This window comes from Coregonus lavaretus (genome assembly GCF_964263955.1).
Source record: "Coregonus lavaretus genome assembly, chromosome: 9".
Taxonomy (NCBI): Eukaryota; Metazoa; Chordata; class Actinopteri; order Salmoniformes; family Salmonidae; genus Coregonus; species Coregonus lavaretus.
In genome coordinates, this window is record NC_139996.1 from 2,958,833 (window position 1) to 2,972,405 (window position 13,573).

The 13,573-nt window shown below is 44.4% G+C and overlaps 1 protein-coding gene across 2 annotated transcripts in view; it reads left to right on the plus strand.

Moving 5' to 3' along the window:
* The first annotated feature begins 6,395 nt into the window (after nucleotides 1-6,395).
* Nucleotides 6,396-13,573, plus strand: part of LOC311134941 (protein phosphatase 1 regulatory subunit 12C-like) — a 57,696-nt gene continuing 50,518 nt past the window's right edge. For both annotated transcript variants that reach the window (XM_084168709.1, XM_084168710.1), the window contains exons 1-2: nucleotides 6,396-6,552; nucleotides 7,173-7,291. In XM_084168709.1, the coding sequence (XP_084024835.1) occupies nucleotides 6,446-6,552; nucleotides 7,173-7,291 (226 nt within the window). In that variant the 5' untranslated portion in view covers nucleotides 6,396-6,445. The remainder of the gene's footprint in view (nucleotides 6,553-7,172; nucleotides 7,292-13,573) is intronic.

The following is a 13,573-nucleotide window of genomic DNA, read 5'->3' on the forward strand; positions in this document are numbered from 1 at the left end:
GTCGGTGGTTTAGTGTGAGGTCTGGAGTCAGTGGTTTAGTGTGAGGTCTGGAGTCAGTGGTTTAGTGTGAGGTCTGGAGTCAGTGGTTTAGTGTGAGGTCTGGAGTCAGTGGTTTAGCATGAGGTCTGGAGTCGGTGGTTTAGTGGTTTAGTGTGAGGTCTGGAGTCAGTGGTTTAGTGTGAGGTCTGGAGTCAGTGGTTTAGTGTGAGGTCTGGAGTCAGTGGTTTAGTGTGAGGTCTGGAGTCAGTGGTTTAGTGGTTTAGTGTGAGGTCTGGAGTCAGTGGTTTAGCGTGAGGTCTGGAGTCAGTGGTTTAGTGGTTTAGCGTGAGGTCTGGAGTCAGTGGTTTAGCGTGAGGTCTGGAGTCAGTGGTTTAGTGGTTTAGCATGAGGTCTGGAGTCAGTGGTTTAGTGTGAGGTCTGGAGTCAGTGGTTTAGTGTGAGGTCTGGAGTCAGTGGTTTAGCGTGAGGTCTGGAGTCGGTGGTTTAGTGTGAGGTCTGGAGTCAGTGGTTTAGTGTGAGGTCTGGAGTCAGTGGTTTAGTGTGAGGTCTGGAGTCAGTGGTTTAGCGTGAGGTCTGGAGTCAGTGGTTTAGCGTGAGGTCTGGAGTCAGTGGTTTAGTGTGAGGTCTGGAGTCAGTGGTTTAGCGTGAGGTCTGGAGTCGGTGGTTTAGCGTGAGGTCTGGAGTCAGTGGTTTAGTGTGAGGTCTGGAGTCAGTGGTTTAGTGTGAGGTCTGGAGTCGGTGGTTTAGTGTGAGGTCTGGAGTCAGTGGTTTAGTGGTTTAGTGTGAGGTCTGGAGTCAGTGGTTTAGCGTGAGGTCTGGAGTCAGTGGTTTAGCGTGAGGTCTGGAGTCAGTGGTTTAGCGTGAGGTCTGGAGTCAGTGGTTTAGTGTGAGGTCTGGAGTCGGTGGTTTAGTCTGAGGTCTGGAGTCAGTGGTTTAGTGGTTTAGCATGAGGTCTGGAGTCGGTGGTTTAGTGTGAGGTCTGGAGTCGGTGGTTTAGTGTGAGGTCTGGAGTCGGTGGTTTAGTGTGAGGTCTGGAGTCAGTGGTTTAGTGTGAGGTCTGGAGTCGGTGGTTTAGTGTGAGGTCTGGAGTCGGTGGTTTAGTGTGAGGTCTGGAGTCAGTGGTTTAGTGTGAGGTCTGGAGTCTGTGGTTTAGTGTGAGGTCTGGAGTCAGTGGTTTAGTGGTTTAGCGTGAGGTCTGGAGTTAGTGGTTTAGTGTGAGGTCTGGAGTCAGTGGTTTAGTGGTTTAGTGTGAGGTCTGGAGTCAGTGGTTTAGTGTGAGGTCTGGAGTCGGTGGTTTAGTGGTTTAGTGTGAGGTCTGGAGTCAGTGGTTTAGCGTGAGGTCTGGAGTCAGTGGTTTAGTGTGAGGTCTGGAGTCGGTGGTTTAGTGTGAGGTCTGGAGTCAGTGGTTTAGTGTGAGGTCTGGAGTCAGTGGTTTAGTGTGAGGTCTGGAGTCGGTGGTTTAGTGTGAGGTCTGGAGTCAGTGGTTTAGTGGTTTAGCATGAGGTCTGGAGTCGGTGGTTTAGCATGAGGTCTGGAGTCGGTGGTTTAGCATGAGGTCTGGAGTCGGTGGTTTAGTGTGAGGTCTGGAGTCGGTGGTTTAGTGTGAGGTCTGGAGTCGGTGGTTTAGTGTGAGGTCTGGAGTCGGTGGTTTAGTGTGAGGTCTGGAGTCGGTGGTTTAGTGGTTTAGTGTGAGGTCTGGAGTCCGTGGTTTAGTGTGAGGTCTGGAGTCGGTGGTTTAGTGGTTTAGTGTGAGGTCTGGAGTCAGTGGTTTAGTGTGAGGTCTGGAGTCAGTGGTTTAGTGTGAGGTCTGGAGTCAGTGGTTTAGTGTGAGGTCTGGAGTCGGTGGTTTAGTGTGAGGTCTGGAGTCGGTGGTTTAGTGTGAGGTCTGGAGTCGGTGGTTTAGTGTGAGTTCTGGAGTCGGTGGTTTAGTGTGAGGTCTGGAGTCAGTGGTTTAGTGTGAGGTCTGGAGTCGGTGGTTTAGTGTGAGGTCTGGAGTCGGTGGTTTAGTGTGAGGTCTGGAGTCAGTGGTTTAGTGGTTTAGTTTGAGGTTTGGAGTCAGTGGTTTAGTGTCTATGAGGTCTGTCTATGATGCGGTTGTCTTTTAACCAGGTGGTGAACGACGCCTCTCTCAGGTGGAATATGAACACAGAGAATAATGACTTGGTCTGGAGTTAGTGTGACGTCTGCCTGAGGTGCTGCTGTTGTGGTGAATGTATAATTACTAGCTCTCTAGGGCCAGACTGGGGTAACACAGGCCTGTCATATCTCTGTAGCACAGGTCTCTGACGTTCCTACGTTGAACCGCTATCAGGTCATAGCGGTTACTATCACTGATAAGATAAAGGTGTTGTCACTATCATGGAGGTGTTTCTGATCAGCCTAGCAGCTAAAACCCCTGTCTAATGTTATACAGCACTGATAAGGCATGGGCTGTTATTACCCATAGTGCAGTGTGGCCTGGCCTCAACATCAACACCAGTCCAATAGGGTTTCCCAAATGGCACCCTATTCCATATATCAGTGCACTACTTTTGACCGGGTCCATAGAGCTCTGGTTAAGAGTAGTGCACTATGGTCCATAGAGCTCTGGTCTAAAGTAGTGCACTATGGTCCATAGAGCTCTGGTCTAAAGTAGTGCCCTATGGTCCATAGAGCTCTGGTCTAAAGTAGTGCACTATGGTCCATAGATGTCTGGTCTAAAGTAGTGCACTATGGTCCATAGAGCTCTGGTCTAAAGTAGTGCACTATGGTCCATAGAGGTCTGGTCTAAAGTAGTGCACTATGGTCCATAGAGCTCTGGTCTAAAGTAGTGCACTATGGTCCATAGAGCTCTGGTCTAAAGTAGTGCACTATGGTCCATAGAGCTCTGGTCTAAAGTAGTGCACTATGGTCCATAGAGCTCTGGTCTAAAGTAGTGCACTATGGTCCATAGAGCTCTGGTCTAAAGTAGTGCACTATGGTCCATAGAGCTCTGGTCTAAAGTAGTGCACTATGGTCCATAGAGCTCTGGTCTAAAGTAGTGCACTATGGTCCATAGAGCTCTGGTCTAAAGTAGTGCACTATGGTCCATAGAGCTCTGGTCTAAAGTAGTGCACTATGGTCCATAGAGCTCTGGTCTAAAGTAGTGCACTATGGTCCATAGAGCTCTGGTCTAAAGTAGTGCACTATGGTCCATAGAGCTCTGGTTAAGAGTAGTGCACTATGGTCCATAGAACTCTGGTTAAGAGTAGTGCACTATGGTCCATAGAACTCTGGTTAAGAGTAGTGCACTATGTAGGGAATAGGGTGCCATTTGGGACTCACTCTTAGAACATGCTATTTCTCTTGCAGATGGAAATGAGTATGTTGCTAAATCCGGTGCAGTTGTCCCTTACAAACACATTTATCCAAAACGGACCAAGGGCATGTCAGACACGCTATTTATTCTCAGCTATTTTCCATCAAATCAACCTTTTGGAAGGAAATCTAAGGTCTTTTCAGCCATATAAATAGAATGACTGGAATGGATAATCCCCTCAGACCAATTTGACTGCACCTTCATGGGTCATTTTATTTCTGTCTTTTTAACAGCTCCCCTGAGAGCTGGGAGATCTGGACTAAAATCCATATTGTGATAAATTGCCTGAATTGATGCGATAATGATCAAGTTTCTAACATTAATGTGCACCATAGTTTAAAACAATATCCTTTTAAACTACTACTACTAGTTGGATGGTTGTAGACATCAATTGTTCCATTAACAATCACCCATATTATCAAACTGATTTCATTTAAAACACATTTCTCTAGTATATGCTTCTTATCGTAATGAACGATATCAGCAAAATGCCTGCGGTAAGTGATCGGTGTGGTCGGTGTCGATCATACCAGCTCTAGCTCTCCTTCTCCCAGGTATTAACCAGACATTTAACCAGGATTTCTGGAAAACCAACCAGGGAGTTTTGGGAAAGTTACATTTACGTCATTTAGCAGACGCTCTTATCCAGAGCGACTTACAAATTGGTGCATTCACCTTATAGCCAGTGGGATAACCACTTTACAATATGTATTTTTTTTTCTTGGGGTGGGGTAAGGGGGGGTAGAAGGATTACTTTATCCTATCCCAGGTATTCCTTAAAGAGGTGGGGTTTCAAATGTCTCCGGAAGGTGGTGAGTGACTCCGCTGTCCTGGCGTCGTGAGGGAGCTTGTTCCACCATTGGGGTGCCAGAGCAGCGAACAGTTTTGACTGGGCTGAGCGGGAACTGTGCTTCCGCAGAGGTAGGGGGGCCAGCAGGCCAGAGGTGGATGAACGCAATGCCCTCGTTTGGGTGTAGGGACTGATCAGAGCCTGAAGGTACGGAGGTGCCGTTCCCCTCACAGCTCCGTAGGCAAGCACCATGGTCTTGTAGCAGATGCGAGCTTCAACTGGAAGCCAGTGGAGTGTGCGGAGGAGCGGGGTGACGTGAGAGAACTTGGGAAGGTTGAACACCAGACGGGCTGCAGCATTCTGGATGAGTTGTAGGGGTTTAATGGCACAGGCAGGGAGCCCAGCCAACAGCGAGTTGCAGTAATCCAGACGGGAGATGACAAGTGCCTGGATTCTTGCAACCCTAACCTAGTACCTTGCAACCCCAAATCAAATCCTAACCTAGTACCTTGCCACCCCAAATCAAATCCTAACCTAGTACCTTGCCACCCCAAATCAAATCCTAACCTAGTACCTTGCCACCCCAAATCAAATCCTAACCTAGTACCTTGCCACCCCAAATCAAATCCTAACCTAGTACCTTGCAACCCCAAATCAAATCCTAACCTAGTACCTTGCCACCCCAAATCAAATCCTAACCTAGTACCTTGCAACCCCAAATCAAATCCTAACCTAGTACCTTGCCACCCCAAATCAAATCCTAACCTAGTACCTTGCAACCCCAAATCAAATCCTAATCTAGTACCTTGCAACCCCAAATCAAATCCTAACCTAGTACCTTGCAACCCCAAATCAAATCCTAACCTAGTACCTTGCAACCCCAAATCAAATCCTAACCTAGTACCTTGCCACCCCAAATCAAATCCTAACCTAGTACCTTGCAACCCCAAATCAAATCCTAACCTAGTACCTTGCAACCCCAAATCAAATCCTAACCTAGTACCTTGCAACCCCAAATCAAATCCTAACCTAGTACCTTGCCACCCCAAATCAAATCCTAACCTAGTACCTTGCAACCCTATCCTAGTACCTTCTAAACATGCTGTTTTGTCTACCTACTAACCACAGGCCCTTTACAGACAGACACTCCAGGTTTTAGAACTGTCTGGGTTTTTATTAGCTACCAAACCAAAGTTAGTTATCCAGGAGCCACTAATCAAGTGGGCAGAATTGAGTTGGAAATAAAACATAAACACCTCTTATTGCCGTACGTAGTCCAAAGTTGTCCAGAAGAAGAAACATGGTTATTTAGCAGATGCTTTTATGCGACGGGACAGAAATGTCAACAGTGACTGTATGTATTCAATCGCCCATCTGGGAATTGAAAAAATCTAATCAAATGTTATTGGTCACATACACATATTTAGCAGATGTTATTGCGGGTGCAGTGAAACGCTTGTGTTCCCATCTCCAACAGTGGCAGTAGTAACTAACGAACCCACAACCCCTGGTTTTGCTAGGACCATGCACTAACCCACTGAAACCCACTGAAATGTTATCTCTAACAAGTCTGTATCCCCCCCCCCCCCCTCTTTCTAGGATGAGGAAAAATGTTTTCATCGATGTGTAAAGATTCAGTGTATGATCATGTATCCTCTGTTCAGTCCGATTTATGGTCTCATTAGACCGAAAACCTCAGTATGCTTTTTAAAACTTGATTCATAATCAAGGTCACACGCATCTCACCTTGTAATGTGTCTCCCGTCCTCTCCAGGCGTGTATAGATGAGTCATCTCACCTTGTAATGTGTCTCCCGTCCTCTCCAGGCGTGTATAGATGAGGCATCTCACCTTGTAATGTGTCTCCCGTCCTCTCCAGGCGTGTATAGATGAGGCATCTCACCTTGTAATGTGTCTCCCGTCCTCTCCAGGCGTGTATAGATGAGGCATCTCACCTTCTAATGTGTCTCCCGTCCTCTCCAGGCGTGTATAGATGAGGCATCTCACCTTGTAATGTGTCTCCCGTCCTCTCCAGGCGTGTATAGATGAGGCATCTCACCTTGTAATGTGTCTCCCGTCCTCTCCAGGCGTGTATAGATGAGGCATCTCACCTTGTAATGTGTCTCCCGTCCTCTCCAGGCGTGTATAGATGAGGCATCTCACCTTCTAATGTGTCTCCCGTCCTCTCCAGGCGTGTATAGATGAGGCATCTCACCTTGTAATGTGTCTCCCGTCCTCTCCAGGCGTGTATAGATGAGGCATCTCACCTTGTAATGTGTCTCCCGTCCTCTCCAGGCGTGTATAGATGAGAATGCAGAGATGGTCCAGTTTCTGGTGGAGAGTGGGACTGATGTGAACAGGGGGGACAATGAGGGATGGACTCCCCTCCACGCTGCTGCCTCCTGTGGGTTCATACAGATCACCAAGTGGGTCCTCTGTCTATTTAATATTACACTGTAACACTATTACCACTGGTTCTTCGTCCTGGTCCTGGGGACGCTAAGGGATGCACGTTTAGCCCCACGCACCTGATTCAACTCCTCATCAAATCTTTGATCGGTGGAATCAGGTTTGTAGTGCTAGGGCAAAAACTCAATGTGCACCCCTTGGGGTCCCCAGAACCAGGACGAAGAACCAGTGCACTATACGATACATTTATGTCGATGTGATGTTGTGTAATATCACTATACGATACATTTATATCGATGTGATGTTGTGTAATATCACTATACGATACATTTATATCGATGTGATGTTGTGTAATATCACTATACGATACATTTATATCGATGTGATGTTGTGTAATATCACTATACGATACATTTATATCGATGTGATGTTGTGTAATATCACTATACGATACATTTATATCGATGTGATGTTGTGTAATATCACTATACGATACATTTATATCGATGTGATGTTGTGTAATATCACTATACGATACATTTATATCGATGTGATGTTGTGTAATATCACTATACGATACATTTATATCGATGTGATGTTGTGTGTAGGAACCATTATATGTGTGGGTATGTTGCAGGTACCTGATAGAGCACGGTGCACGTGTGGGGGCGGTGAACAGTGAAGGAGAGCTTCCTCTGGATGTGGTCACTGAGGATGCTATGGGGAGACTGCTGAAGGGGGAGATCAAGAAACAAGGTAGGGTATTGGTGTTAGGTATGTACAGTTACACCTTGTTAACACAAAGACCCATATCAACATAGTCATTAACACGCTGAGGATGCTATAGGGAGAGATCTAGAAGCAGGGTAACTAGGGATTGTTATGCCGTCTGGGTGTTCTATAATACTAGAAGCAGGGTAACTAGGGATTGTTATGTAGTCTGGGTGTTCTATAATACTAGAAGCAGGGTAACTAGGGATTGTTATGTAGTCTGGGTGTTCTATAATACTAGAAGCAGGGTAACTAGGGATTGTTATGTAGTCTGGGTGTTCTATAATACTAGAAGCAGGGTAACTAGGGATTGTTATGCCGTCTGGGTGTTCTATAATACTAGAAGCAGGGTAACTAGGGATTGTTATGTAGTCTGGGTGTTCTATAATACTAGAAGCAGGGTAACTAGGGATTGTTATGCCGTCTGGGTGTTCTATAATACTAGAAGCAGGGTAACTAGTGATTGTTATGTAGTCTGGGTGTTCTATAATACTAGAAGCAGGGTAACTAGGGATTGTTATGCCGTCTGGGTGTTCTGTAATACTAGAAGCAGGGTAACTAGGGATTGTTATGCCGTCTGGGTGTTCTATAATACTAGAAGCAGGGTAACTAGGGATTGTTATGCCGTCTGGGTGTTCTATAATACTAGAAGCAGGGTAACTAGGGATTGTTATGCTGTCTGGGTGTTCTATAATACTAGAAGCAGGGTAACTAGGGATTGTTATGTAGTCTGGGTGTTCTATAATACTAGAAGCAGGGTAACTAGGGATTGTTATGTAGTCTGGGTGTTCTATAATACTAGAAGCAGGGTAACTAGGGATTGTTATGCCGTCTGGGTGTTCTATAATACTAGAAGCAGGGTAACTAGGGATTGTTATGTAGTCTGGGTGTTCTATAATACTAGAAGCAGGGTAACTAGGGATTGTTATGCCGTCTGGGTGTTCTATAATACTAGAAGCAGGGTAACTAGGGATTGTTATGCTGTCTGGGTGTTCTATAATACTAGAAGCAGGGTAACTAGGGATTGTTATGTAGTCTGGGTGTTCTATAATACTAGAAGCAGGGTAACTAGGGATTGTTATGCCGTCTGGGTGTTCTATAATACTAGAAGCAGGGTAACTAGGGATTGTTATGTAGTCTGGGTGTTCTATAATACTAGAAGCAGGGTAACTAGGGATTGTTATGCCGTCTGGGTGTTCTATAATACTAGAAGCAGGGTAACTAGGGATTGTTATGTCGTCTGGGTGTTCTATAATACTAGAAGCAGGGTAACTAGGGATTGTTATGCCGTCTGGGTGTTCTATAATACTAGAAGCAGGGTAACTAGGGATTGTTATGTAGTCTGGGTGTTCTATAATACTAGAAGCAGGGTAACTAGGGATTGTTATGCCGTCTGGGTGTTCTATAATACTAGAAGCAGGGTAACTAGGGATTGTTATGTCGTCTGGGTGTTCTATAATACTAGAAGCAGGGTAACTAGGGATTGTTATGTAGTCTGGGTGTTCTATAATACTAGAAGCAGGGTAACTAGGGATTGTTATGCCGTCTGGGTGTTCTATAATACTAGAAGCAGGGTAACTAGGGATTGTTATGTAGTCTGGGTGTTCTATAATACTAGAAGCAGGGTAACTAGGGATTGTTATGTAGTCTGGGTGTTCTATAATACTAGAAGCAGGGTAACTAGGGATTGTTATGCCGTCTGGGTGTTCTATAATACTAGAAGCAGGGTAACTAGGGATTGTTATGCCGTCTGGGTGTTCTATAATACTAGAAGCAGGGTAACTAGGGATTGTTATGCCGTCTGGGTGTTCTATAATACTAGAAGCAGGGTAACTAGGGATTGTTATGCCGTCTGGGTGTTCTATAATACTAGAAGCAGGGTAACTAGGGATTGTTATGCCGTCTTGGTGTTCAATAATACTAGAAGCAGGGTAACTAGGGATTGTTATGTAGTCTGGGTGTTCTATAATACTAGAAGCAGGGTAACTAGGGATTGTTATGCCGTCTGGGTGTTCTATAATACTAGAAGCAGGGTAACTAGGGATTGTTATGCCGTCTGGGTGTTCTATAATACTAGAAGCAGGGTAACTAGGGATTGTTATGTAGTCTGGGTGTTCTATAATACTAGAAGCAGGGTAACTAGGGATTGTTATGTAGTCTGGGTGTTCTATAATACTAGAAGCAGGGTAACTAGGGATTGTTATGCTGTCTGGGTGTTCTATAATACTAGAAGCAGGGTAACTAGGGATTGTTATGTAGTCTGGGTGTTCTATAATACTAGAAGCGGGGTAACTAGTGATTGTTATGTAGTCTGGGTGTTCTATAATACTAGAAGCAGGGTAACTAGGGATTGTTATGCTGTCTGGGTGTTCTATAATACTAGAAGCAGGGTAACTAGGGATTGTTATGTAGTCTGGGTGTTCTATAATACTAGAAGCAGGGTAACTAGGGATTGTTATGTAGTCTGGGTGTTCTATAATACTAGAAGCAGGGTAACTAGGGATTGTTATGTAGTCTGGGTGTTCTATAATACTAGAAGCAGGGTAACTAGGGATTGTTATTTACATTTACATTTTAGTCATTTAGCAGACGCTCTTATCCAGAGCGACTTACAGTTAGTTAGTGAGTGCATACATTTTTTTATTTTATTTTGCATACTGGCCCCCCATGGGAATCGAACCGACAACCCTGGCGTTGCAAACGCCATGCTCTACCAACTGAGCTCCATCCCTGCCGGCCATTCCCTCCCCTACCCTGGACGACGCTGGGCCAATTGTGCGCCGCCCTATGGGTCTCCCGGTCGCGGCCGGCTATGACAGAGCCTGGATTCGAACCAGGATCTAGTGGCACAGCTAGCACTGCAATGCAGTGCCTTAGACCACTGCGCCACTCGGGAACGTTATGTCGTCTGGGTGTTCTATAATACTAGAAGCAGGGTAACTAGGGATTGTTATGCTGTCTGGGTGTTCTATAATACTAGAAGCAGGGTAACTAGGGATTGTTATGTCGTCTGGGTGTTCTATAATACTAGAAGCAGGGTAACTAGGGATTGTTATGCCATCTGGGTGTTCTATAATACTAGAAGCAGGGTAACTAGGGATTGTCATGCTGTCTGGGTGTTCTATAATACTAGAAGCAGGGTAACTAGGGATTGTTATGTAGTCTGGGTGTTCTATAATACTAGAAGCAGGGTAACTAGGGATTGTTATGTAGTCTGGGTGTTCTATAATACTAGAGGCAGGGTAACTAGGGATTGTTATGTAGTCTGGGTGTTCTATAATACTAGAAGCAGGGTAACTAGGGATTGTTATGTCGTCTGGGTGTTCTATAATACTAGAAGCAGGGTAACTAGGGATTGTTATGCCGTCTGGGTGTTCTATAATACTAGAAGCAGGGTAACTAGGGATTGTTATGTAGTCTGGGTGTTCTATAATACTAGAAGCAGGGTAACTAGGGATTGTTATGTAGTCTGGGTGTTCTATAATACTAGAAGCAGGGTAACTAGGGATTGTTATGTAGTCTGGGTGTTCTATAATACTAGAAGCAGGGTAACTAGGGATTGTTATGCTGTCTGGGTGTTCTATAATACTAGAAGCAGGGTAACTAGGGATTGTTATGCCGTCTGGGTGTTCTATAATACTAGAAGCAGGGTAACTAGGGATTGTTATGCTGTCTGGGTGTTCTATAATACTAGAAGCAGGGTAACTAGGGATTGTTATGTCGTCTGGGTGTTCTATAATACTAGAAGCAGGGTAACTAGGGATTGTTATGCCATCTGGGTGTTCTATAATACTAGAAGCAGGGTAACTAGGGATTGTCATGCTGTCTGGGTGTTCTATAATACTAGAAGCAGGGTAACTAGGGATTGTTATGTAGTCTGGGTGTTCTATAATACTAGAAGCAGGGTAACTAGGGATTGTTATGTAGTCTGGGTGTTCTATAATACTAGAGGCAGGGTAACTAGGGATTGTTATGTAGTCTGGGTGTTCTATAATACTAGAAGCAGGGTAACTAGGGATTGTTATGTCGTCTGGGTGTTCTATAATACTAGAAGCAGGGTAACTAGGGATTGTTATGTAGTCTGGGTGTTCTATAATACTAGAAGCAGGGTAACTAGGGATTGTTATGTAGTCTGGGTGTTCTATAATACTAGAAGCAGGGTAACTAGGGATTGTTATGTAGTCTGGGTGTTCTATAATACTAGAAGCAGGGTAACTAGGGATTGTTATGCTGTCTGGGTGTTCTATAATACTAGAAGCAGGGTAACTAGGGATTGTTATGCCGTCTGGGTGTTCTATAATACTAGAAGCAGGGTAACTAGGGATTGTTATGCTGTCTGGGTGTTCTATAATACTAGAAGCAGGGTAACTAGGGATTGTTATGTCGTCTGGGTGTTCTATAATACTAGAAGCAGGGTAACTAGGGATTGTTATGCCATCTGGGTGTTCTATAATACTAGAAGCAGGGTAACTAGGGATTGTCATGCTGTCTGGGTGTTCTATAATACTAGAAGCAGGGTAACTAGGGATTGTTATGTAGTCTGGGTGTTCTATAATACTAGAAGCAGGGTAACTAGGGATTGTTATGTAGTCTGGGTGTTCTATAATACTAGAGGCAGGGTAACTAGGGATTGTTATGTAGTCTGGGTGTTCTATAATACTAGAAGCAGGGTAACTAGGGATTGTTATGTCGTCTGGGTGTTCTATAATACTAGAAGCAGGGTAACTAGGGATTGTTATGTAGTCTGGGTGTTCTATAATACTAGAAGCAGGGTAACTAGGGATTGTTATGTAGTCTGGGTGTTCTATAATACTAGAAGCAGGGTAACTAGGGATTGTTATGTAGTCTGGGTGTTCTATAATACTAGAAGCAGGGTAACTAGGGATTGTTATGCTGTCTGGGTGTTCTATAATACTAGAAGCAGGGTAACTAGGGATTGTTATGCCGTCTGGGTGTTCTATAATACTAGAAGCAGGGTAACTAGGGATTGTTATGCTGTCTGGGTGTTCTATAATACTAGAAGCAGGGTAACTAAGGATTGTTATGTAGTCTGGGTGTTCTATAATACTAGAAGCAGGGTAACTAGGGATTGTTATGTAGTCTGGATGTTCTATAATACTAGAAGCAGGGTAACTAGGGATTGTTATGCCGTCTGGGTGTTCTATAATACTAGAAGCAGGGTAACTAGGGATTGTTATGCCGTCTGGGTGTTCTATAATACTAGAAGCAGGGTAACTAGGGATTGTTATGTAGTCTGGGTGTTCTATAATACTAGAAGCAGGGTAACTAGGGATTGTTATGTAGTCTGGGTGTTCTATAATACTAGAAGCAGGGTAACTAGGGATTGTTATGCTGTCTGGGTGTTCTATAATACTAGAAGCAGGGTAACTAGGGATTGTTATGCCGTCTGGGTGTTCTATAATACTAGAAGCAGGGTAACTAGGGATTGTTATGCCGTCTGGGTGTTCTATAATACTAGAAGCAGGGTAACTAGGGATTGTTATGTAGTCTGGGTGTTCTATAATACTAGAAGCAGGGTAACTAGGGATTGTTATGTAGTCTGGGTGTTCTATAATACTAGAAGCAGGGTAACTAGGGATTGTTATGCTGTCTGGGTGTTCTATAATACTAGAAGCAGGGTAACTAGGGATTGTTATGCCGTCTGGGTGTTCTATAATACTAGAAGCAGGGTAACTAGGGATTGTTATGCCGTCTGGGTGTTCTATAATACTAGAAGCAGGGTAACTAGGGATTGTTATGTAGTCTGGGTGTTCTATAATACTAGAAGCAGGGTAACTAGGGATTGTTATGTAGTCTGGGTGTTCTATAATACTAGAAGCAGGGTAACTAGGGATTGTTATGCCGTCTGGGTGTTCTATAATACTAGAAGCAGGGTAACTAGGGATTGTTATGCCGTCTGGGTGTTCTATAATACTAGAAGCAGGGTAACTAGGGATTGTTATGTAGTCTGGGTGTTCTATAATACTAGAAGCAGGGTAACTAGTGATTGTTATGTAGTCTGGGTGTTCTATAATACTAGAAGCAGGGTAACTAGGGATTGTTATGCCGTCTGGGTGTTCTATAATACTAGAAGCAGGGTAACTAGGGATTGTTATGTAGTCTGGGTGTTCTATAATACTAGAAGCAGGGTAACTAGGGATTGTTATGTAGTCTGGGTGTTCTATAATACTAGAAGCAGGGTAACTAGGGATTGTTATGCCGTCTGGGTGTTCTATAATACTAGAAGCAGGGTAACTAGGGATTGTT